This window comes from Camelus bactrianus, chromosome 31 (genome assembly GCF_048773025.1).
Source record: "Camelus bactrianus isolate YW-2024 breed Bactrian camel chromosome 31, ASM4877302v1, whole genome shotgun sequence".
Lineage (NCBI taxonomy): Eukaryota > Metazoa > Chordata > Mammalia > Artiodactyla > Camelidae > Camelus > Camelus bactrianus.
In genome coordinates, this window is record NC_133569.1 from 21,074,254 (window position 1) to 21,100,862 (window position 26,609).

Here is a 26,609-nt window from a genome sequence, read left to right on the forward strand (position 1 = left end):
ACCCATCAGGACCCTTAGGGAGTGAGTCAATTCGAACAGACAATGGAGTTTTTTCTTACTTTCTTTTTTTTTTTCTATTTTATAAAATATTGATTATAACTACATATATATATACGTAAAAATTTAAAAACAAAAGGCATATTTATGAATCTAAAATTCATACAGAATTAATGAAGTCATTTTTAAAGGATGGGATACAAAAATACTAAGTGATAAGAAATATGCCAAATGCCTCATTTAAAATCAACAAATGTTTCAGTGTTAACTCTGCTTAAAAATAAATCCATATGATATGATCTGAATTGCGACTAAATAATGCATTCATAAAGGCGGTAAGGAAATATACCCAAATATTAATGCTAGGTAACAAGGTGCTGAATTATTTTATTCTTCCTACGTTCCTATTTTTTAACTTTTGCCAATGACCCTGTATTACAGGGAAAAAAACATATATCTAAGGAGTCAGTATATAATTATTTTGTACACTGTATGGTCATAACAATATTTTTTAAGTGAACAATAAAAATTGGAAGAAAATGATGAAAGCATAAGCAAGAGTGTTTGGGCTACAGGTGGCTTTTTTTTTTTAAAATCTGCTTTGCCCTACATTGTAACTTTTCCAAGTTTTTATAAAAATTTTATTAAAAGAAAAGTAATGGATGCCGAGCGCAAAAAAGGCAATCCCATTGGCAATAACTTTCCCTATGTTAATCAATTTTACACCTAAATAAATAAAGCTTTTCTCAAATCAGCAGAGCTGTACCCCAAACTGACTCTTACCAGTAACATTCAAAAATTCAACTCAAATTTAAGTTATACGTCTAAACAACCAAGAGTTACTAAGATGACAAAGAGGAAATTCTGTGGCTTATGCTTCAAAACATACAAAGACACTGTGTTAGCAGGAGGCAGGACCCCCAATATGCCTGGCCCATGGCATATACACACTTTATCTCAGTTACTCCATCAAACAATAATCTAGGTACCACTGTGAAGGAAGTGGGCAAACATAATTAAGGTCCCATATCAGGTGACCTTAAAATAGGGAGATTACCCAGGTGGGCCTGACCTCATCAGAGGAGACCTTTAAATCTGGATCTAGAGGTCAGATATAGACGAGTTCAGAGATCTGACGCATGAGAGGGATTTGATGTGCAAGTTCTCCATTGTTAGTGTGAAGATAGAGGCCATAGAGCAAGGAATGCAGGCAGCCTCTAGGAGCTGGGAGTGGTTCCCAGTTGACACCAGCTAAAAACAAGGACCTTTTCCTACCATTGCAAAGAACTGCCAACAATCTGAATGAGCTTAAAATCAGACTCCTCCCCTGAGCCTCTACATGAAAACCCAGCCTGGTGGGCACTTTGAACCTTTGAGTCCTGAACAGAGAAATCTATGCCACCGATGTACTTCTGACCCACAAAACTACCAGCTAAAAACATGTTAGTTGTTTTAAGCAACCAAGTTTGTGTTAATTTGTTACACAGCAATAGAAAACTAAGACTTAATTGTTGAAGTCAGTTTTTTCCTAAGGCCTTTCAACAAACACAAATACATTTTTATATACACAAGAAACTAACACCAACTGCCTCTTAGAATCGAAACGGAAGTCACAATTTATAACTGTACTATGACTCATAAAACAGATAAACTGAACCAAAACGAAACCACAATGTGCAACACAGACTATCTAAACTCAAATTCTTTTTAACACCAGATCCTTCAGATCCATACGTTCCAAGATAAGATCTCAAGAAAACCAATTTAACAGTAACTCTGCAAAGACACTAGGTCTGGTCTAACACTAGAACGTCATGAGTTCCAGCAACTCATGTAGTTCACAAATTCTAACTAATCCTTGCCCAGGTTACATACAAACTTACACCCTAAAATCCAGAAGAGTCTTTCACCTATCAACAGTATCTGATGAGTAGCCTTTTCTTACTGCCTCCCCTGTTAAGATCCCTCGTCCTCTGGTTCTCTCTGCTTGTTGAAGCAAGTTAAATAAACCCATTTTTTTCTTCAACTACAAATAAATCCTTTAGCTGACCTTGTTTCTGAGGAGACCCGTGACTGTAACAGTGTGCACGTATGAGACCGCTTAATTTCCACCTGCCCAAAGCCACCCTGCCTGCAACAGTGAATTACCTGAGCTTCAATGATTTTGCCAAGTACTTCAGGGTCAAGGTGATATTTGGGTCCTCTGACTTTCAGTCTTACCAGATTGTGCTGTTCAGGAGTGAACTCTGGCTTCTACCTAATGAACAGCATTCCTATTATCTGTCTGCTTGTTCAGTATCTTGAGTGTAAGAGGAAATCCAAAGGCAGACGACAGGCGTGGACCTAATTAAGTCTATCCTCCAGCCAGTCCCAAAGGCTGACAAGTTCAGAAGGTCTCATTAGACCAGAATCTTTAGACACACTCTGCATTGGGTCAATTTTTCTAAAATTTCTTAAGGACTTTCCTTAATCCTTATAATCCTGACAGCTGTTTTGCTGAATTCTGCCTGCCTGCAGCCGAGGTTCTGATTGGCCCTCAGTTGATGAAGCTTATCTTTGGTGTCACTCCATGTCTTCTGGAGACATACGGTTGTGAAAGTGCCATCCTTAACAATCGCGGCAGGTCACATGGCGTTTTCTCAGTCTGAATCTGTGTCTCCTCTACCTCCTTCACATTTTCAGATTATGAATATATTCATTAAATGGCATAAATTCACTAAGGAAAAATTCTGAATTACAATTGGGGAACTTTTACATGAACAGAATGGTTTGAGAGGCACCTCAAAGCACAACAGGAAACAAGAGCTCTGAATACCCAGTGGTCTGCATTCTTTAATATGAGAAGGCTTCCAAATGCAATTCAAATTCTAAAACGGCCTACCTGAAAGACTTCCCAAATCTCAAGATAAAAAAAAGAACACATATGGAAGAATCAGGCTTGTGTAGACCTCCCTGATCTCCATCAATTGGTCCACATTTTGATATGCCTGGGAGATACAAAACCTGGAAAAGCCTAATTGGCATCACCCTAAAAAGAATTTAGAGATTAATTAATCGTTAAGAAACAAGGAACGCCCTTACAATTCGTAACTCTCTGGAAGTTATAAGGTTACTCAAGTGGTAGGAATTTCTAACACCCTCAGAATTTCCCTCTCACTCAACCTTTAACTTTTTTTTTTCCAGCCTTTAACCCTTATCAATATCTTTCATTACTGATTTTGAAGGAATAAAGAACATGTGTGAAGACGGGAATGTGACTGCGTATTATCAGCTGTGTTTTTCTCATCTAGAAATAAAGAGAATAATTTTGTCTCAAAATAAGAAATGTCTGTCTCACCACAAAAAGGAAATGGTAATTATATGGTGTTATACGTCGTTAGCTAAAGCTATGGTGGTAACCGTTTTGCAGTACATAAGTGTATCAAATCAACACATTGTACACCTTAAACTCACACAGTGTTATATGTCAATTACATCTCAATAAAGCTGGAAAGAAAAAAAAAGAAAAATTTCTGATTGCGCCAAAATGTAAAAGAATATACTGAAAGACAAATTAGACAGTTTACCATAAGGTTAGAAAGTCTGAGAATAAGTATACTTTATTTGTCTGGGTTTGCAATAGCTACAAAAAAATTGTGAATAAAAAGTACGTTAAAATTTTCAATGAATCTGGTCAAATGTGAGGGGTTTATCATAAGGAATAAAGGCTTATAAATCCTTTTAATGCAAATTCTTTCATGAATAATAAACAAATAGAGTAAAACTAGAATTTGATTTTCTTTCTGTTAAAAAAGCAAATATTCTGTGCCCAGAGAAGACATTCTTTAAATCATCAAAATATTCTGTTAACTCTGTGCTTTTTGACAAATTCATAAATCTTTTTTTTTTAAGTTTCTTACTTTTGGAAAAAAGTGAACATTCCTAATAAACACTGTCACTTATTGCTGTGTTTTTAAAGACACTGCCTGTAACCTTCAGATAGTCATGACTTACATTTTGTCACATAACTATTCTCTTTGATTTTGTTCTTCTCCAAATTCAGAATAATAAAGCTGTGAAGATGTTTCTCACATCTACAATATCTTTGGGTTTATACTAAATGACCATTAGGTAACACAAAGATTTGATCCTTTACCTTATTAAAAATATTTTTAAAGGATTATAGAAATTATTAGTTCTGTTTGGCATTCTCCAAATTTTAATTAACTCAAAACTATTGTGAGAGCTCTTTGCTTTATTAAAATTGGGTTAAAAGAATATAAAAAACCCAACAAAAAGAGTTCAGCCTTCCTAGATTAATCATGTACATGTAAAATGTGTTAAAAAGTAGATAATGCTTCAATGTTTGCACATCTTTCAGGTTAAAGATATATTTATATACAAAGACTGACACAATAGCTAGCTACAAAAAGATTTTATCTCTAGGTTTAAATAAGCCTGTATTGGTGAAATTCATAATACATTGTATAGGATAAATCAAAGGCCTGGAGGTTCGTCAATGTCCTCTCTGTTCGTAACATATTCTTACTTTCAGAATAATCAGTGACTGACTCCTTATAAAACGGATCATGCATTTTAATAGAAGATCCCACTTTCTTCCATTCTGATAAGGCTGGTTAATATAATAAATTAACTACAGCTTATAGACTTCAACATCTACAAGTAGTTTCTGCTTCTTGCTTACATTCACCTGAAGTTCCCAGCTAGAATCTAAAGATCAAGAACAGAGCCTTGCGGAGACATGCCAGAAGAACTTCTGTAAAGGTATACATCATGCTCTTGTATTTATTAATACTAGAGAGAATAAATTAATTATGTATATTACTGACATCATTGCTTTGGACAGACACTGAGCTAGGATTTCCAGAACTGCTTTGGTCCAAAAGCAGAAGACAATGTGAGTAGACTGTTTATGTCCAAGATCAACAGAACACAATCTCCCAGATGCCAGAAGCCACTGATTACCATGCCCTTTGCATGATTTGCCCTTTATCCTCTTGGCTATTTTTTTCTCTTTCTGCTGGGTCAAGATTCTAGACTGTCAATTAACACCCTGCCCTTTATTCTTAGTACTACCAAGACCTTTATCCTTGATAATCACCAAATGCAGGACTAATTCTTCAGATACTGGCAAAGGTGAATAATTCATATTCAAGTTAAAGGGGAAAAAATGACTTGGTTACCAAAGGGAGATCCAAACAAGATATGGGATATATGGGACATCATTTCAAACTTTAGTAATTCTTGTTTGAGATTTTTATCTTGTTACAGATGCTGGATGTGTGATCTCCAGAGTCTTAAATGGTACAATCAGTCATTATGCCAAGTGATTCAACAGATGTCATCTAAGAAAAAGAACAAAATGGCTTGGTGCTTATAGAGGTCAAAATTACTACCATGAAAAGCTTGATAAACATTCATAACCTAACAATGGTACAGAGCTTCACTGAGCACTTCCCCTAAATGGTAAATCATCCAGCTTTGTTAACAAATGATCAGAAGCAAAGAGAGAAATCGAAACAGAAACCACAAATTGCTCCCAAATGCTGAAAAACTGATTCTGACTATACTTCAAATAAAAAAAAAAAGAAATAGAAAAACACTATGACTTAAAAGTCAGATAAAGTGAACCAAATGAACCAAACCACAATGTGCTCTGCAGATTATCAAAGCTCTTAACTTTTTTTAAACATTGGCTCATTATGTTCCAGTACCATGGACAAACTTATCTGACAGTAACTGCTCAGGGACTCATGTGTACTAAAGATAAAACCATTGATTATTTCCGCAACTCACCTAAATTACATATTCAAGCCAGTCCCTGCCCTGACTACCAACTTCCATCCTAAAATCACTCCCTGACTAATCTCAGCTCCTAAAACCCTGTATGTCCTCCTAACTCCTTCCTTCTGAGATGCCCCACGGTTATTCTAGTATGTTAATCCTTGCTGCAACAAGCTAAATGTAACTTAGTTTTGATAAGATAACAGATGTGTTCCTCATGGTTTTGGGGAGGAGGCTTAACATCCCCTAGGCAGGGAACTGGTAGCCCAGAGTTAGGGAGGGAGGGACAGGAAGAAAACTTTTTGCTACATACCTTTTAAATTTTTATACCATATTATTGTATTACTTATTCAAAAAATAAATAAAATTAGAAGTTAGAAATGTATATAACCCTATTATAAATGAATCAATGAACAATAATACCACCAATATCCAGTCTGGTTGCAACTAACCCAGGAATCAGAGTATTGCTGGTTGTCAGAGAGGAAAGTTCACAACCTGTTTCCACAAGGCTAGAAAGATTACTGACCATTAATGGATCGCCAGCACATCATCAACAGATCTTTGCGTCAAAACTCAAAATCGCTTCCTGTTTGGAAACTGAATCTAAATCAGTCAGCAGTTAGAGGTGATAATTAGCTTTATATCTAATGGGAACAAAATTTTTATTATACTATGTGTTTATTAAAATCAAATTAAAAAATAAAATAAATTTTAAAATGATATTTGTATGATTAAATTAACACACACCAAAAGGGGGAAAAATCAGATTTAAGGACCACTTAACCTGCCATCACATAGCCTCATAAGTAAGGCTCTGCTTGATAAATACAGCTCATACAGTGCTGTAAATAAAGTGAAGATCTTCAAGCTATTTTAAAACTTTTTTAAAATTCTCAAGCATAGAATTTACAAAAATCGAAAGAACAGCATAATGAATACACATGTAGTATCAATGTTCAACCTGCTCATCTTCAAGTTATTCTTTATCTATTTTTCTGCATCAGACATACTATATACTCAATATAAAAGAATTTTGGTTTTGGTTTTTTTAAGGGGGAGGTAACTAGGTTTATTTATTTATTTATTTATTTTTAATGGAGGTACTGGGGATCGAACCCAGGACCTCATGCATGCTAGGCATGCACTGTACCACTGAGCTATACCCTCCCCCCCAAAAGAGTTTTTTAATAACAGATACGAACTGCTATATATAAAACAGATAAGCAACAAGGATTTAGTGTATTGCACAGAGAACTATATTCAATACCTTGTAATAACCTATAATGAAAAATAATCTGAAAAATATACATATATAACTGAATCACTATCCTGTACACCTGAAACTAACACAATATTATAAATCAACTCTACTTCTATTTTTAAAAAAAGAATTTTTAAAAAACTAAAGAGCACAAAAAACAATAACTACCACAAAAACAAATCTCTTAAAATGCCATCCACCAAAGATAACCACTATTAAAATTTTGGTGTGTATCTTAATCTTTTTAATATTTAAATACTTTATAATACTCTATGCAATACTGTAATCTGTCTTTTGAATTTTTATTAAACTACTAAAATTACCTCACACCAACAAATATTCTTCTACAATAGAACTCTCTCAATTTGCATCATGGAAATAATATAATTTATCTAACTAATCTGCTATTATTAAACATTGCAGTTATTCTTATTTTTTATTTTTGCTATTATGAATAAAGTGGCAACACATATCTTTGTTTACACAACTATAAGCTCACGTTTATTGGTCATCTGAATTTATTCATCTATAAATTATCTATAAACATCATATCCTTTGCTCATTTTTCTTTTTGTCTTTGTAAGTACAAAAGATGACTAAAGATACACCCACGTAGCAAAGCTAGCATAAAGTGCAAACATTTTATCCTTAAAGCATACTTTTAAAAGGAGGCATTTCAACTCCAGGCAATGTTTCAAAGTAAACTGTATTCTTCTAAAGCAAACTACTAGTCCCTCGTTCATGGGGAGTCTCCATTTATTTCCTTCTCTCAGGGTTTCAGTTCAATTTTGCAGTAGCCTATCAACCTGTGATTTCATTTTAGCCAAAGTAAGTCATTTGCACTAAATCCTGTATAATTTTTAGCATACAGGTTCCATGACTTATTTTTTTAAAATGAGCTTTATTGAGGTGTATTTAAGTACAATAAATTACACCTACCAAAGTGCACAATTCAATAAATTTTGACACGTCTCTGTTTGTCAAAGCATAACCATTATTAAAATATAAAACATTTCCACTACACCCAAAAGATCCTCTCCTCTGTCTCTAGCACCCGGTAAGCACGGATCTGCTTTCTGTCACTACAGATAAATTTGCACTTTCTAGTTTTATATGAATGGAACTGCCCAGTGTACAGTCTTTTGTGTCCAGTAGTTTTCATAAGCATAGCGATTCTGTGATTCATCTGTGTTATCAGCAGTTCGTATCTTTTTACTGCTGAGTGGTACGCCATTGTGAGGATACACCATATCGCAGTTATCCATTTACCTGCTGATATTTCCTGGTTTTGGCTATTATGACTAAAGCTGCTATAAACATTCGTGTTTAGATTTTATGTTTTCATTTCCCTTGGGTAAATACCTAGGGGTGGGATGCCAGGGAAGGATGACAGGTGTATAATTACCATATTAAGAAACCACCAAGTAATTTTCCCAAGCAGTCATACAACTTTCCATTCCCACCAACCGTGCGTGAGAGTTCCAGTCACTCCACATCCTTGTCATAATTTGGTAATTGTCTTTTTCAATTTCAGCCACTCTGATGGATGTGCAGTGGGTAATTCACTGTGGTTTTAATTTGCATTTCCCCAGTAGCTAATGATGTTGAATATCTTCTTGTATGCTATTGACCATTTGTACATCTTCATTTGTGACTTGTCTGTTCAAATCTTCTGTTCATTTTTTAATTCTGCTGGTTGGCTTCTCATTAGTGAATTTTAAGTTCTTTTCATATTCTTGATACAAGTCCATTGTAAGACAGACATATTTTCTCCAGTCCATGGCTTGCCTCTTCATTTTCTTAGCAAAACATATTTATAAGAACAAAAGATTTTAATTTTGATAAAGTCCAATTATCAGTTTTATAACTGATGCTTTTTTGGCACTTAAGAAAACTCTGTCTACCCTAGCTTACAAAGGTTTCTTCTAAGATTTCTTTTAGAAGTTAATAAAAATGGTGAGTTTCAGCTTTTACATTTAGGTCTATGATCCAATATTAATTTTTGTATAGGGTAAGTGTCAGATTTCACTTTTTCCATATGGCTATCCAGTTGTTTCAACACTATTTATTGTGAAGTCTTTCTTTTCACTGTTGAATTGCTTTGCCAAAAATCAAGTGACCATTTATGCGTGGGTCTACTTTTGGACTCTACTCAATTCCATTTACCTGTATCTCTAGCCTTTTACCTTTTCCACCCTCTCTTGATTACGGTAGCTTTACAGGAAGTCTTGAAAGCAGGTAGTGTGAGTCCTTCAACTTTGTTCTTCCCTTTCAAAACTGGTTTGCTTATTCTCGGCCTTTTCCTGTGTAAATTTTAGAATCAACTTGTTAATTTCTATTAAAAATACTATTGCAGTTTTGACTGAGATTGCACTGTATCTATAAATCAGTTTGGAGAACTGACATCTTAATAATACTGTATTATCTGATTCATGAACATGCTATAACTCTCTCTTTATTTAAGTCTTAAATTTCTCTCAGCAATGTCCTGTGGTTTTCAGTGCAGAGATTTTACATATTTTTGTCAAACTTATTCCTAACTATTTTATGGTTTTTGGTTGATATTCTAAGAATTTTTTTTAATTTCATGTATTAATTGTTTGCTGATAGTATATAAAAATATAGTTGATTTCTTGTATATTCACTTTATATCCTTTGCCTTTGCTAAATTTAATTACTAATAGTTATTTTGTAGATTCCTTGGGATTTTCTATATGAAAAATCTTGCAATTTGCAAATAGAGACGGTTTTACTTCCTTTTCAGTCTGTATGTCTTTTAGTTCTATTTCTTGCCTTATTTCAGTGGCTAGCACTACTAGTTACAACATTGAACAGACGTGGCAAGAAAGATGATTATTATATTATTCCTAATCTTAGGGGAAAGACATTCAATAGTTTACCATTAAGTATGACATTAGCTATAGGATTTTCACAAATGATCATCAGCTGAGGAAGTTCCCTCTATTTCTAGAGAGAATTTGAGTTTTTTAGAGGTATTTTGTTTAAATCATAAATGAGGTGTTGAATTTTTGTCAAATAGTTCTTTTGAATTTACTGAAGTAATCAAATGCATCTTCTCCTTTATTCTGTTAATATATAATTATATTAATTGATTTTCAAATGTTAACCCAAACTTGCATTGCTGAGATTAAACCCTCCTTGGTAATAATGCATTCCTCTATTTATTAATACATTCAGTTTGCTAATAACAAGTTAGCTAAAATCTCTGATGCTGAATTATTCATGTTGTGCTGTCAAAAGTATCAAAAGACGCTTTTCAATATAGGTTTCAGATTTCAATTTTCTTTTTTTCAATTAAAAAAATTTTTTTGGAGGGAGGTAATTTTTATTTATTTATTCTCATTTATTTATTTTAATGGAGATACTGGGGATTGAACCCAGGACCTCGTGCATGCTAAGCAAGCACTCTACCACTGAGCTGTATCCTCTCCCCTCAATTTTCTTAACTGGAGTTGCAGTAGTAACAGTGAGCATGTTTATTGGTTGTGTGCTAACTACACGATAAGCATTATGCTAAGGACTTTACATATATTGTCTCATCTAACATCATAATACTCTATGAAGTATTATTATCCCCATTTGACAGATGTGGAAACAAGGTTTAGGGAAATTAGAAACTTTGTCAAAAATCTCACAACTAGTAACTGGAGGAGCTAGAATTTGATCCCAGGTCAGTTGATTCCAGAGACTAAGCTCTTTGGCTATAGTGCTTTACCAAATAAATCTCTAATACTTTTTCTTAATACATAAATCAAAGTAATAAAAGACAGGTTAGACTGAAAATAATCTCCCTGAGAAGCCACTTAAATTTAAGTTCAAATGAGAACTACGCAGATGTAACACGCAACAAGTAACATTTATATGCAAGATACACTCTTATGAAAACAAAAGGATTTTACACAATTCTAGATACTACAGAATTCACAGTTAAACAAAACATTCAATAACTGAATAAATCTAAGTGACTATAACAGGGCTTCCTAAAATCCTGGATAATAGTGATATTTGTTAAAACCTGAAGTTCTGAAATCTGAAGGAGACAAAGAGCTGGAAGGGTTCTTTGAGTAAAATTCAAAAATATGAGGGAGGTAATTATATACTAAGTTACAGAATTCCCTATTTATTTGGCATCTACTACGTGCTCACACTGTGTAGGTAATGTGTAGATTATACAATTTTAACACATGGATTCTACCTTAAAGAAATGTATGTTCTATTTAAGCAGACAAAATAATTAATATAAAACAAGATATAACATCAACACAGAACAGTTATGCAACACACTGCACTGTACAGACAGTATGGAGGATTATACAGGGGTTTTCAGCAGATGGCTACAGAAACGAAGGAAGGGCATGGGAAAGGGCACTGAACCTTGAGCTGGATATGCTGGAAGTTCCAAAGCCACTTCCTCATTTTTAAGTGTTTGTAACAGCAGCACTCCACTCTGGGCACCAAAATAAAATAAACAGAAAGTATACTAAAAAGGAGAAAAGAGCAAATTCCAGACATACATGTAATATATTGTATGTATGTATATTTTTAATGAAATATTTCAAATAATAATTTTACATAAAATAGAATAGGAAATAATACAAATACTACAAATACCCATGCACCTATCATGTAGGTTTAAAATATTAAGTTTGCCGTATCTGTTTCAAATATTTTTTAAGAACTAAAGTGTTACAGATATAACTGAAGGCAGCCTCCATCCTTTTCCTTCCACCCAGGGGTAATTAGTACCTTTAAGTAGTTGTGTATCCTTCTCATATGTATATAATTTTGTCACAAATATATATACATATATATACACACACACAAAATACAGTATATTCATAATTTTTACATACGTGGTATCATACTGTGTGTCCTTTTGCAACCTGCATTTTTATATTCAACATTGCTTTCCAAATTTATCTGGAATGAGGCCAAGGTACCCATATTTTCTTCACCTTTTTTTTAAGCTCTACAGGTGACTCTGGTTGGTAACCAGAGTTCAGAATCATCACTTTAAGCCTATATATATATATAGGCTTATATATATATATATATCTCCAAGAAAGTTTTTAGTGCTCCCAAATTGCTAACATATTTCAACCTAACTTTTTTTAACCATGAGTCAGTTGAAGTTAGATTACCTGTATTTCAATAAAAATCATTTTCACAATGCTTCCAACTCAGAAGCAAAAACTCTAATCAAATCAGGTTTGCACATGATTCAGAACAATAACCAAACTATAAAAATGAGTTTCTACAGGGGATGGGTTTAGCTACAAAGGGGAAGTAACACAAGAGTCCAGAGTCTTGTGGTGATAGTTCAGTTGCGTACCTTGATTGTGGTGGTAGTTCCACACATGTGAAATTGCACAGAGCTGTAACACACACACACACACACACACAAGTCTGTGTATAACGGTCAAATCTGAATAAACTCTCTGGATTGTACCAACGTCAGTTTTTCGGTCCTGTACTGTGGCGGTATGGGATACTGACACTGGAAGAGACCTAGGGGAGGATGTGCAGGACTATCCTGTATATTTCTTTGTATCATCCTGTGAGTCTATAATTATCAAAATAAAAATCTAGTAAGGTTTAAAAACTAAGTTCCTAAAGTACACTGAAGAAATTCTGCAGCCTTTTCATGGTCAAATTCAATTCAGTATACTGCTACAGTATGCACCCACTACACAAATGATACGTATTTTCATCAGCCCAACATCTGATGCAGACCTGCAAAAAAGAGAAAGGCCACATTGGTGACGACCACTGTAAGCCCACAGCTAGTATAAAAGATAAACCTTAAAAGTTACTGGCCTATAAGCTATTATTTTTAGATTACCGTATGGTCTTACCCTCATGGGGCTCTAGGATTTACCTAAATAGCTATCTCTGTTCACTACAAATAACCCTGCTTTCATTCCTATTTTAAGCCAGCAAGCCTGCCCTACTTTTGCGGACTTATTTCCTAATCTACTCACCTGCCTTTCCAATCATGAACCAGTTAAACACTGCTTAAGAGGTTATATTAAATATTATTAGTGAAAGTCATATGTACCTTTCAGACACTTTCATAACCTATTAGAATTGTAATTTCAAGCTTTTTGAGATTATTCCCTCTGTTCTTCGATAGTCCCAGAACTCCCGAGTCTGCAGAAACAAGAACTTTAAAGTGACATCATATGTTTTCAACAAAACAATGCACAATAATAAAATCTGCTTTCACAAGTAAATCCGTGAATTACCTTTATACCCTGGCCATTCACTAAAACTATCCTATTTTATTTTCAAACTTCCACAAAGCCTTAGGTCACAAGAATAAAACGTACCTAGGCATATACACACAAAAAAACCCACAAATTAAATTCTTACCCTTTTAAGGCCACTGATCGACAAAGTTTAAACTTGAAAGGATTATCAATTTATAGAGTGAAGGAGCAAACATTTCACACCAGGTATAGCCTACAGTTTAGTCATCTGCTTTTCCCAGTGGTATTAGTCATAAAAAGCTCCACCGTTCTAATTTTCTGTTACATTTTTGGGAGGTTATCATATGCTACACTGAGTACTTTTCAACACAGCATTTAAGCTTCTGAAGATAACCCTGAAATGTGCTGCTTGTAGTAGAAACTCATCAAATATCTGCTTATGAATACATGATTTCCAAAATTCTATTTATACTATAGAAAAGGAAATTTTCACCATTTTTATTAAGCATTTTAGGCTTAAGTCCTTTCAAAAGCTAAGGAGACTAAGGTTGGAAAATATAAAATACAACGCTCAAACTATCATTTCACATATACCACTTAAAGTCAAATGGATAAAGAATAGCTAACACTTTTTAAGCACCGACTATGGGCACTATGCTAAGCACGTTACATAATACAATATGAAATACAATCTTTAAATTCTGAGGTAGGTACTGTTATCTCCTATTCTAAACATGAACCAAGGAAAAATAACCAAAGTCACATGACCAATAATTAGCCTACGCTCCTTCCTGCACTGTCTTCAATAAAATAATCTTCTTATGCTTTCACTTACTTAAACATTTACTGAGCACCTCTGTGCTGGGCGTCGTATTCAGCATTAAGAATATATGGTCCTTGCACTTGAAGAGAACAGCTCAGAATAAATAAAGAATGAATTAGAAAGAATTTCTAATTAGAAATTAGAATGGAGGTGGGTGGGTATAGCTTAGTGGTAGAGTGCATGCTTAGCATGCACAAGGTCCTGGGTTCAATCCCCAGTACCTCCATTTAAAAAAATTTTTTTAATTAGAATGAGTAGTGAACATAAAAATATTTAATGAAGTTTGTAAAGCAATGAGACTGCTCAGGGGAGCATACAGGAGGCAGTATCTAACCCTCCTGATGACAATGATAGCAGCTAACAATTACGGAGAGCTTACTATATGCCTGTCACTACACTTCGTGTTTTTTAATAAAAACAACTGTCCTACAAGCTACGTTTTATTATCGCTCTTCCTCAGACAGGGAAACTGTGATTAAAACAAAGTTAAGTGATTTGTCCAAGGTCATGCAGATACTAAAAGAGGCAGAATGTGAATTCAGGTACATCTGACTCCAAAGCCCATGTTCTTAAACCATTACTCATATAGTCTCCTAGTAAAGGAGAAAAAGCTTCTCGATGTCCTCTTGGCTAAATCTTGAAAGACAAATAGGGCTAGTAAATTAGGGGATAAGATTCTACATAGAAGTAATGCAAAGAACCCATTCACAGATATACCAAAACATGGCATTCTAGGGAAATATGAGTAATAGGAAAGGAGGTTTGGGAATGGAAGTGTGAAATGAGGAGGAAGTAACACAAGGTTAGAGGTTTAACACAAAGGGAACTTCTACATCAACAAAGTTAGAGTTTATCCTACGGGCTGGAAGTGCTCATGACGGATTTCACGCACAAGAATGATCCTTTACATTATCCGCAGATCACGAGGGCAGCGTGGAAACTAAACAGCCCTAGCAAGAGGCTACTGCATAGCATAAGCGAGAAGTAAGAGAAGGAGATGAAGCAGAAGGTTATGTAGAGACCAGAAGTCCACAGAACTGAGTCTGGCAGAATGGGACATGAAGTCAAGGGGATAAGGAGTCTGGCCTGACTCCCAGCCCTGTCATCTGAGCCAGTGACTAAATGGGTAAGTGGTGTGATTAACAGGGATGGGAAACACACTTTGAAAATCCTTTCTACCTCCTTTCCTTATTAGTGCTTTTTGATATTTATTTTATCCTTCTACCACTCTACTCACTTCAATCTGGCCAATAAAATAGAAACAAATCTATCACAGTATCCATCTGGGTAATGCTTGAATTATCTATAATTTTGGATTATATTCATAAAGTGATGAAGCCTCAGTTTTGGGGTGTTTGTTTTAAAACACAGAGCCATCAAAATAATCCTGCTTTCTCCTTAATGGAGGCACTGTCACCTGCCCTAGTGGTCTTCAGCTAGCCCTCTTCCTTCTCCTCTTCTTCATTTTACCTCTTCCAGTTCTCCAAAACTTCCAGTCTACCCATCCTCTCAACTCCATAGTCAGATGTACTCTGTTTCTTCATCCTTACTTCTGCATGTTCTTCCAAGCACCATCATGTAACTGCAACAACCTCTTTTCCTGCTAAACAAGTTGCCTCCACTCCACATCAGCTGTAACGTATTTTAACTGGGGCGGGAGAGGGAATTAGGTTTGTTTATTTATTTATTTTAATAGATGTACTGAGGATTGAATCCAGGACCTCAAGCATGCTAAGCACACACTCCACCACTGAGCCATACCCTCCTCCCCTGCTACAGTGTACTTTAAAACTCATGTTCTTTTTTTTTTAGTTTGCCTTCTCTAAGACACCACTGAATACTCAAATATGATCGTGCCTTTCCCAGGCCTAGTTGCTTTGAGAAATTTCTTAATTGTATTCTTTTTTCTCTCCCCAACTTCATATTTTGAAAAACTGAAATCCTATTAAAGAGTTAAAAATAGTAAAATGAACATCCATTTACCCTTTATCCGTACAACCATGGTAAACATTTTGCCACTTTTGCTTTCTCTCTTGACAAACACATAACTTTTTTTTTCTGAACCATTTGAAAGCAAATTGCAGACATCCATAACATTTCAACCTAAATACTTGATCAGGTATTGCCTAAGAATAAAAATATTCTCCTTTATAACCACAATACTGTTTCATACACCCAAGACAATTGATATAATGTATCTAATGTGTACTCCATTTTAAAATACCCCCAGTTGGCCCCAAGATGTCTTTTATGGCTTTTTAATTTTCCCTATCTAGGCTTGGCACTGTACTTGACCGTCACTCCTCTTTCATCTTCTCTTACCTAGAATATAGTCCTTTTGCCTTTTTTATTTTTCATCATTTTGACATTTTTGAAGAGTTCAGATCAGTTGTCTTGTAGAAAGTCCTATAAATTGGATTTGTCTGATTGTTTACTATAACTGGATACAGATTAAACACTTTTAGCGAAGGATTACATAGGTAATTCTTGAATGAATTCTCAAATTATTTCCTAGTGTTCATTTCATTTAGAATTTCACTCTCTTGGGCTATTGTCTAGACACTGCACAAAAACATGAATTGTTAGCATTCAATAAAACTAATAATGACCATCAAAGACACACATTGCCTTGGCCAGCTTATATAGCATATTTTTTTGTCACCCAGCCTAGAGATCCTAGTTACCAAGACACCAATGATAAAACACTAGTTTGCCAACAAAATAAAACTGAATACAGGGAATTAAAATTTCTCTCTGCATACATGTAATTAATTAGGTAGATTATAAAGATAACTAAGTCAGGTATCACTTAGGTTGGGTTGAAATTTTTAGACCTCAGTTATGCAATTTAAAATAAAGCGAAAATTTAGACATGAAAACTTTAAAATACAGTGTTATATTCTATTAATGGTTGTACCAAAAGACGATAATGATTTAAAAGTCACCCCTTTATTTCCATTAGTCCTTTAACAATTAAGTAGCAGCAGAGCCCCCAAACGACTCCAAGTACCAGAATTAGCTGAACAATCTTGTCTCTCACAGGCATATATATCTAGAAGTTAGCTTTTCCCCAAAATGTCACCTTAATGGAAAGATATTCTATTACCAGATACTGCTTAGGAAAAGGTTTTTAATTAATTCTTTAATTCACTTTAAGTAATGAGTCCTTAACATTTGTCTCTCCAATGATCCAGTAACATTTTTTTTTTTTTACTTTACAGTAAAATATGGTAATATGTTACTTTATGGAAGAAAGCTTTATTATCAATAATATAAATAAGGTTTCAATCACAACCATTATCATACGGTAAAAAAGAACCTTCTTCCTGCTCAAAAAAAAAAAAAAGTTTAAATTAAGATGTCCTTTCCAAGGTTTGAGAATTCTGCTCAGAGGTGTGAATCTCAAAGAGCACTGATTTCCAATGTTTAAATAGTTTGGCAGCTTGTTAATTACAATGGTAAACTAAGCATAATTTAAATACTGTTGATAAATTCAACAGATGTGAGTGAACTACAGGCTCACAATGAATATTTATACTTGAAAATGTTTCTTCTGGGTTGGTATTGTGTCAAATGATTAAAAATATAAGCAGCAAAATATGGACATAAGCACTTTTAAGTCATTTTCATGCTGACTGAAACCATTATGAAAGAATTTAGGTAAAAGTACAATATTTGTGTTAAAATAATATGAAATATTTGCATAATAAAAGGTTTAATATGTCATCCGTGTTCCTTTAATTCAAAATATACCAGCAGATGGAAATAGCTGACTCCTGAATAAGGAAGGGGTCAGGGTTGCCAACCATGCACACACTAGAAAATCCAAGTACAACTTACAATCAGTCCTCTGTATATACATCGGTGGTTCCTCCCTATCCTAGCTACCTCCCTATCTGCAGGTCCACATCCTTGGATTCAGCCATCCTTGGATCATGTGGTAGTGTAGTATTTACTACTGAAAAAAATCCACGTGTAAGTGGACACACAATTCAAACTTGTGTTGTTCAGAGTCAACGGTACCTGAAAAGCATTATGAGCAGTTGTTTCTGGAAGGAGGAAATATGAAGCCTTTGTTTTCTCCCCTTTTGCCTTTCAAATTTTATAATTAGCAAGGGTAAGCTTATATTTAGAAGAAAAAAATTTTAACCCTTGGTAAATCCATTCTCATAATATGAAAAAGGAGAAAAGGAGTCAAGAGGGGAAATAGGCCAGAGACTGAAATGGGGTTCAGTGTACATCGTGGAAATGCCATTTTTGCCCATACTACTGTTCTTAAAATCTTTTAAGAAAGCCATAGCCACACTATTCCCAGTGCCAGGATATTAAAGAATCAGCAGCCTCCAGAGTGTGCCACAAATGACAGTACATTCTGTGACTATATATTTGAATTCCAAGAGAATGGGAGACCTATAAGAGCAACCCACTGAAAAGAAGTCTGACTTTTCTGTTAAAATCCATTTGGCTGCCAGATAACAAGCTTCCAATGGATTCTCCGTATCTGTCATGTAGCTCCTGGTGAAATCTTCTTGCTTCTGAAAAAATTCAGCCCAGAGGACTAAACTATTCTTTTTTTTTTTTTAATAAAAATCACTGTCAAAGAAAAAAAAAATCCCTCAAACAGGAAAAGAAACTTGGAACCCAGAAAAAAAAAAAAAATCAAGCTGAAAGATTTTCACAGTTCAGTTATTTGAGTTTCTAGTTTTCTACTCCAGATACCAGTAGTGATGCCCCAAGTGCATATGGACTGTTCTAGAGGCTCACACAAACAGTATTTTTAAAACAAAGATGAAACAAATGAGCACCTATTGGGAATACACTACAGATGGCTCTCCATACACATTTAATGAATGAGTGAAATCATAAGAATTTTTATATTTTTAAACGCAAAATAAATACCTTCAACTGCTAGAGAAGAAACCAGCTGCCAGGGAAGTACTAGGCGGATTGTATTACTGGTCTTTATACGTTGTCACCATGGGATTCCATCCACCCACATGTCCTTTGTATCCTCGAAGAGGTGTTTTCCTGCTGGGGACAGTTTCCTAACTTACACACTTTCTAATTCTGATATTTTCCAATGTTGATGATTTCTTTACTAACCGCTTATGTAGTTGCTGATCTATTATCAAACTATTATCATGTTTCATAATACTACCTTTTCCTAAGCTTTTCACATCCGTTATGCTATTTGCATGGCTGAGATGCTTGACAAACAAAGTATTATTAACCCCATTTTGCAGATGAGATTACTGAAGCAAAAAAAGAAGAGAAAGTTTAAGTGAAAAGGCAAGGTTAAAAAAAAGAAGGCAAGGTCACAAGTAAGCTCCAGAAGCAGCAGTAAAACCACCCATCTAGTCCTTCATTTTAGGAAAGTTGCTGTTGAAAACACACTTAAAATACAAATCACTCCCACCCACCCACTCTTCGCCAAGATTTGCTCAAGCAAAACAATTAAGGAGACTTTAAAGTTAACAGGAAGTGACAGAACCAAAAATAACTGGGGTGTGGTCTCACCTCTGAAAAAGATCCCCAGCTGTGAATAAATGCAGACAACTCTGGCCAGACAAGATAACATTAGGTCAGGATTTAGTACCCAATACAATGGACCTTAGCTATATATACACAGTGACACCTTACTTTCTTAGAATAAACCTCAATACTTCAAACTCAGGAAAATCCAGAAAAAAAAACAACATAAGTAATCAAGAAGCCAAAATTGCTGTGTTCAAGTTCTTATGCTATAGTTTTTATCTATGAGATAAATCCACACATTCTAAGGGCCTGAAATCATTTATGTTTCAGTTATTTAAGAGTAATCTTATAACAACATGTAGTAATTTATAATTTTGCCAAAAAGCAAATTTGAATCATAGACTATGAAGGTGTTCACTTAACTGGGCATACCTAGTAATAAGCCAGCACCTGCATTTTAACTGCATTTTATTTTGCTTTACTTCTATATTTAAGGGTCTGAAAGAGTCATTAAAAATTTTCCCTTCCATCTTATGGCATGTTATGGTGGAAATTACATGTTACAATGGCGATCAGAATCTGAGATTCATGAAGGTCTGAGGACTGCCACTAAGCTTCACTCAGATCCTATTTATTCTGACTTGACACATAATTCTGGTTTATCTGGTTTCCCTGCCTACTTCAGCTTAGAAGTGGCAGATTAGAAGGTCATATTTTGACAGATAGAGAACAGTACTGGAGAAGACAAACTAAAAACAGACAAAAACACTAAACTGGTATAGCAATGAGGAGTCATTTTAGTTCAGGAGGAAACTGCCAACACCCTTATACAGCAGAATGCACCGGCCATATTAACTGCACAGGACAGAAATTAATGTACATAACGGTGACCTTGATTTATCAAAAAAAGGTTATGTTTAGAATATTCTGAATCTTGAGAGGGTTATATACTTTTTATGGGTACATACTAAAAAGACTGACATTAAAATGGTCAAAATAATTTAGCAGTTAAAGGGCTGTCAGTTATGTGAACAATTCACTTAAGTCCCTAATGATACCAGACAAATGCTGAGTGGATAAATCTCAAAAATCCCATTATATTTAACAAATACTATATAGTGTAGATAATGAACATTTATGATCAACACTTATGATGATGACTTTGGCCGGGGAGAACTATGTTACACATTAAATTTACACAGTGTAGACAATCAACATTTATGATGCTTAGTGTTTTAGGGGGAGAAAAAGACCTAAGTTAAACAGTAAAATTCTCTCCCTTTGTTGAACATTCAGTAATTTTTCTCACCCTTAAAAAAAATGTTTTCTTGTCACCAATTTTGGTTTCCTTTCTCCTTCTATTTGCCAAAGTGAAAAAATAAAAGTATTTTAATAGTTTTCCCCACTTACAGCTAACCCCTTTATCCAGAGCCCACTAACACACCTGATCTAGGTATAGTCCCTTCTCATAAAACAGTGCTTTCATACCGAGTGTTAAAACTCAGAAGAGTCGTACTTAAGTCTTATGGCTGAACAAAAGAGGCACATAAATTAGTGGTTATGTTCAAACCACTATTCTTCGTTTAAGGGCAGAGACAACTACAGTGTAAAACCATATAAGCATTAGTAAGGAACACTTTAGTTTACGTTGGACATCTGAATCAGAGAATATCACTCTCCAAGTCTCTATGGCCAAAAGGAAAATAAAACCCCAGCCATCATGTCAAGAAATCTGTATATCCCTTTCAAACATCATAAAATGGAATTATTTGTATTTATTTCACTATATTGTTTCCTTTAATAACAGCAGTGATTTGTGATGAGCTGGAGAAAGTGGGCTAAAAGGTACATGGTATCCATCCCAAAAAAAGGGTGGGGAAGGGGCAAGAAAGACCCGATCCTATAGAAGGGGAGGGGCAGAAGGATCTGACTTGGAAGAGTCTACTTAACTCCCTATCCGCATCACCCTAGATGGCTTCACCAGACGAGAGACTAGAAAAGAGGAATCATATCTCGTAAAAAAGATAGGGATCCAGCCCCTTTTGGGGGCGGTGGGAGAAGAAATCCCCACCCTGCCTGGAAATCCGACACTACGGGGAAACAAACGAGCCATCTCGGGCTAGCTACGGGTCCAGGTGCAGCAGAAAACGCCCGGCGCCCCCCGGGACAGCCCGGGTGGGGATGCCCGCCTCCCGTCTCCCACTCCCCCGCCAGGTCCTCCTCCTCCGGGATGGGCGCAGCCCGGGCCCCCGCCGCCCTCCCGCCCCCCGTCCTCAGCTCCCTCCCTCCCGCCCTGAGCCTTCTCCCGGCCGAGGGCTGTTTCCCGCGGGTCCACTGGAAGGCCCGGCCCGCTTGGCACCTTTGATGACGCGTTCGGTGGTGGAGAGGTGGAGGTTCCTCCCGGACATGGTCCCCTCGGCCTCCTCCCGGTCCAGGAGACCGCCAGACGTGCGCCTCCGCCTTCGTCCCCAGCCGTCTCGGCTCCCCGGGGCCGGTCAGCCCGCTGCGCCCCGGCCCCGCTCCTCAGGGCGGCCCAGGCACCAGAAGGAGGCGGCCGCGGCAGCCCGGCCTCGAACCCCACCGACACGATGCGGGCCCACTGGCCGCTCCTTCCTGACGTGCCGAGTCGGGAGCGCCCGCGACCGCGGCTGAGGGAGGAAACCCAGGCGGCCGCGGCTGCTCGCGGCCGGGGCCCGCGTGCGCGCGCGCGCGTTCCCGCCCGGCGCCCTCCCAACTTCCCGGCGGCCCGCGCGCCGCCGCCGCGCCGAGGCCCAGCGCGCGCCCCGCTGCGCCGGCCGGTGCGGCCGCCTGACCTCGCGTCCCGGACGGTCGGTGACCCTGACTCTACCCTTCGCGCGGAGGCCCTTGGCCCGCGCCCCCAGCCCCTACACGCGCCTGGCGCACGCGCGTTTCCTTCCTCTCCTCCAGCTTCCGACAGTCGGTTCTGCCATCTCTGCCTGTCCTCCCCGCAGCTGACTCCTTCCCGGCTGCCTGCGCCGCCGGGGCCTGGAGCACCGAACGCCAGCCCCTTGGTCCTGCACCGAAAACCCCAGCGGAGCAGCGGCCATCTTGTGACCCGGCCGGCGCGACCCGGCAGCTGCTCGGCGGGGCCCTGAACCTCCTGTCCCCCTGGGGCCACCCTACCCTCCGAGTCCTTTCCACCCGAGGCCTCCTTCCCTTTCCTCTGGGTCTCCCCCGCCCCCAACTCTGTCTCTAGGAGTCGTTATCAATTTGACCTCGTTCCTTCCCCTAGTTTCCCCTCCCGCCAGTCACCAAGCCCATTTAAACCCCTGATTTGTCACATTTGTTGAAGGCAGTATAGGAAGAAGGACGTTCGCGTCCAACCTATATCAATCCAGAAGTGGAGGGGAGGGGCGGTGTCAGTTTCCAAGTGGGGGTGGGGGGTGGGTAAGACCCTCCGCTGGGTTTCACGATGTCCTCACTTCTTTCCACTTACAAGAAAGGGGACCGTCAGTCGCTCCAGGGAGCCCCTGGGCCAGACCTCCTCTGTGCAAGGCACTGACCTTCTGCGTGTCATCTACACAGTTAGAAGCAACCCCGTCCTCCCCTTTGACGCAGTGACACAGTACCTGCCTCCCCGCTCACGCTTACTGTGGAACACGAGCAAGTATCCATCGAGTCTTAATCTGGCTGATCTCTAGGTTAAAAACTGACCTTTCTTTCCTTAAATTGTAAGCTTCTAGGCTTACTACTCTAGAAACTATCTTCCCTCGAATAGAATAGAAACTGTCTTCCCTCACCGAGTATAGTGCCTGGCAAAGTCAAAAGTATTTTGATTTTAGCCATGATAATGGAATATTGAAACTAAGATCCAAGGAAGTATATGCAACTTAACAGGAAAACCAGTCTTAACAATTACTGTGGTGACCAATAAGTAGTCAGATGTGGTTCTGTACATTTAAATTAAATAAAATTTAAATAATCATTTCCTCAAGTGCACTAGCCACATTTCAAATGCTCAGTAACTACCTGTGGCTAGTGGCTACCTTATTGGATATGGTAGAATATGACGTTTCCATCATAGCATAAAATTCTTTTGGACAGCTCCCAGCTAAAAGACTACAGGAGGTAAACCTAAACCCCATTAATATAGATTTATGTATTGGGAGGAGAGCTGAGGATATACCCTGGAGTCAGAGTCTGAATTATGCCTTGCAGTTTTTACCTAAGGCCATTCATAGCAACCCCAACAAGGCTGTATTACTTCAGGAGCTGAATAGATTTTGGTTCTGTTTTCTTGGGTGTTGGCTTAAGGCTTCCACTCGAGAATTGTCCAGTATCCCGAGGAAGTTCTTCACTTAAGAAGTAACCAGAGCTCCACAACGCTATCAAACAGAGTAAATGTCTAAAGGTCAAAAAAGTTGGTCCCTGCAGCAGAGTAGATGCTAAAATACATCTGGAAGAACATAAACAAGATGGCTAAAAACAGTTTAAGAAAACATTGCAAGCCAACGTGGAGATGGATTATTCAATAATAGCAGTGAAAAAATTAACTGACTGATGGGATCTCAAATTGGAGCCACTCCATAACATCAAAATAAAGTGAACCTAGTTTAAAGACTTAACATGTTAAAAATAAAATATCACAGCGAAAAAAAAATGTGACAATGAATATATGTATGTTCATGTATAACTGAAAAATTGTGCTCTACACTGGAATTTGACACAACATTGTAAAATGACTATAACTCAATAAAAAATGTTTAAAAAAATAAAATAGAACGTCTAGAAGAAAATGAAGAAGTTATCCTACTTGGATAATTGTGGCAATTCTAGAGCTATTAAATGCCAGTAGATGGTGACACCCCTTCCCCACCACGGCACATTTATCAGATCAAAACCAATTTAGTGAACTCAGAGGACTTTCTAAGCTCAAAAGTAATCAAAGGAATTACAAAAGAATGTGATTTTTGACTATGTGAAAAAGATAAAACACAATTAAAGGGCACAAACCTGGGAAAACAGTTTATCTTACATGTCAGAGTAAAGAACTCACTGTTCAATAGAAGAGCGCTACAAGTATGGACAAAGCTCGTGAACAAAGAATTCATTGAAAAAAAAAAAAAAGTCGAGGGAGAGTATAGCCCAAGTGGTAGAGCTCATGCCTAGCATGTGTAGGTCCTGGGTTCAATCCCCAGTACCTCCTATAAAAATAAATAAGTAAACGTAATTAACCCCCCCCAAAAAACTGAAAAAAACTCACTATTCAACTTCATAAGTAATAAAATATGAGAATTAAAATAAGATGCCATTTTTCATATAGCAAATTGGAGAGTACTTTAAAAAGGTAACACTTGTTAGAATTACAAGTTAGCATAATTTCTTGGGAGAGGGATTTGGCTGTATCAATTAAAGAAGATATATTTATGGCCAATGAAAACATTCTCAACATTATTAAGTCATCAGGAAAATGCAAAATAAATCGTATTGAAATACCACTTTACTAGCTTAGGAGAGCTAAAATGAAAGACTCTCATCACTCCATTGGCATGGATGGGAACAAGTGGGGCTCTCCTACATCAATGGAGGAAGAGTAAAATGCTACAGCTACTTTGGAAGCTTCTTATAAAGTTAAATATACACCTACTCTATGACCCAGTAATTCTACCCTTAGGTATTTTACCCAACAGCAATAATTATCCAAATAGTGGAATATTACTCAGCTAATAAAAAGGAAATAATTACTGATACATGCAACAGTATGGATGAATCTCAGAAACATTATGGTGAACAAAAGAAGCAAGACACAAAACAGTACATATTATATTATTTATTTTACATAGGAAAATGGTTAAATGAAGTATGACATTGGATGGGACATTGTACATTATGAAAAATCATATTTTAGGTTCAAAAGATATTTGATAGCATGAGAAAAGCCTCCAGAGGTAATGAAAAGTGAAAAAGCTAGAATATAATCATGTACAGTATGGACTCCATTTTATTAACAAAGAAGCTAACGTACACATAAAAAGACTAGAAGGAAATATTAATATATTCTTTCATTCATTAAATGTCAATTAGCTGCCAGCCGTGCCAGGCATTGCACTAAGTAGCGCAGATACAGTGATGAACTAAAACCAACACAGTTCATACCCCCACGGAGCATTAGCTGATGAGGAAAAACATGTTAACAGTTGCCATCTCTTGGTGGCATGACTAAGAGTCATTTATAAAAATCGATTTTTTCAATCCCCAGTGCCTCCGTTAAAAAATAAATAAATAAACCTAATTACCTCCCCCCACCAAAAACCCCCCAATTTTCTATATTTTATAGATTTTCTATGGTGAGAAAGTATTACTTTATAACTAGGTGAAAAAAAATTTTAAGTGCTCATTTCTTTCAAAGGCCTGTTGTCCAGGCCTATTTCCAGTAGCATTAAATATTCATTTGGGGAACTTTCTGATTGACTTCTCAGATCAAAATGAAAGATCTAGAAGTACTCAATAAAAATATAAAAAGAAGAAAACTCTAATTAACCTCCCTTCCCAAACAAGTTCTTTCTGATGAATCAAGACTTCAATTTATTGGTGGTGCTGGTGGTAATGTTTTTAGTCTCACATTAATAATAGTTCCCAGCAATAAGCGGAGAGTTCCTTTTCACTCAGCTTGTATACCTGTCCACCTGACTAGGGTCAGTCATATTTTTACCTAATTGGTGAATTTGATTCTCTTTTCTTTTACTTCCTGCATTGGTCAGAATTGACTAAATATTTGAAACTACTAAGATTCATGCTTAATTGGCAGTTCTACTAATTTCTTCAAATCTAGGTTTCCATGTTACAGGGTTTGTGAGACTTGGTATAGTTCCTTGTGAAACTCCCTGAGCATCTCATAAGCCTTAATTAATGACCAACTCTGCTGAGAAATAATTATGAACATTTTTAATTTAACAAAAGCACAGGGAATCCTAGTTTCCACTGTTGCGTAAAAATAACCTGGCCTCAGTGTCTATTTGTATGAAACCATTAAATATTAAACTTCTGTGTTAAATGCAGGCAAGAGAACTACAGA

The 26,609-nt window shown here is 36.8% G+C and overlaps 1 protein-coding gene across 4 annotated transcripts in view; it reads right to left on the bottom strand.

The window, feature by feature from the left end:
- Positions 1–22,295, bottom strand: part of PPP3CC (protein phosphatase 3 catalytic subunit gamma) — a 68,142-nt gene extending 45,847 nt beyond the window's left edge. For all 4 annotated transcript variants that reach the window (XM_074355591.1, XM_074355588.1, XM_074355589.1 and 1 more), the window contains exon 1: positions 21,933–22,295. In XM_074355591.1, coding sequence (XP_074211692.1) covers positions 21,933–21,981 — 49 coding nt within the window. In that variant the 5' untranslated portion in view covers positions 21,982–22,295. The remainder of the gene's footprint in view (positions 1–21,932) is intronic.
- Between the last annotated feature and the right edge of the window lie 4,314 nt (positions 22,296–26,609).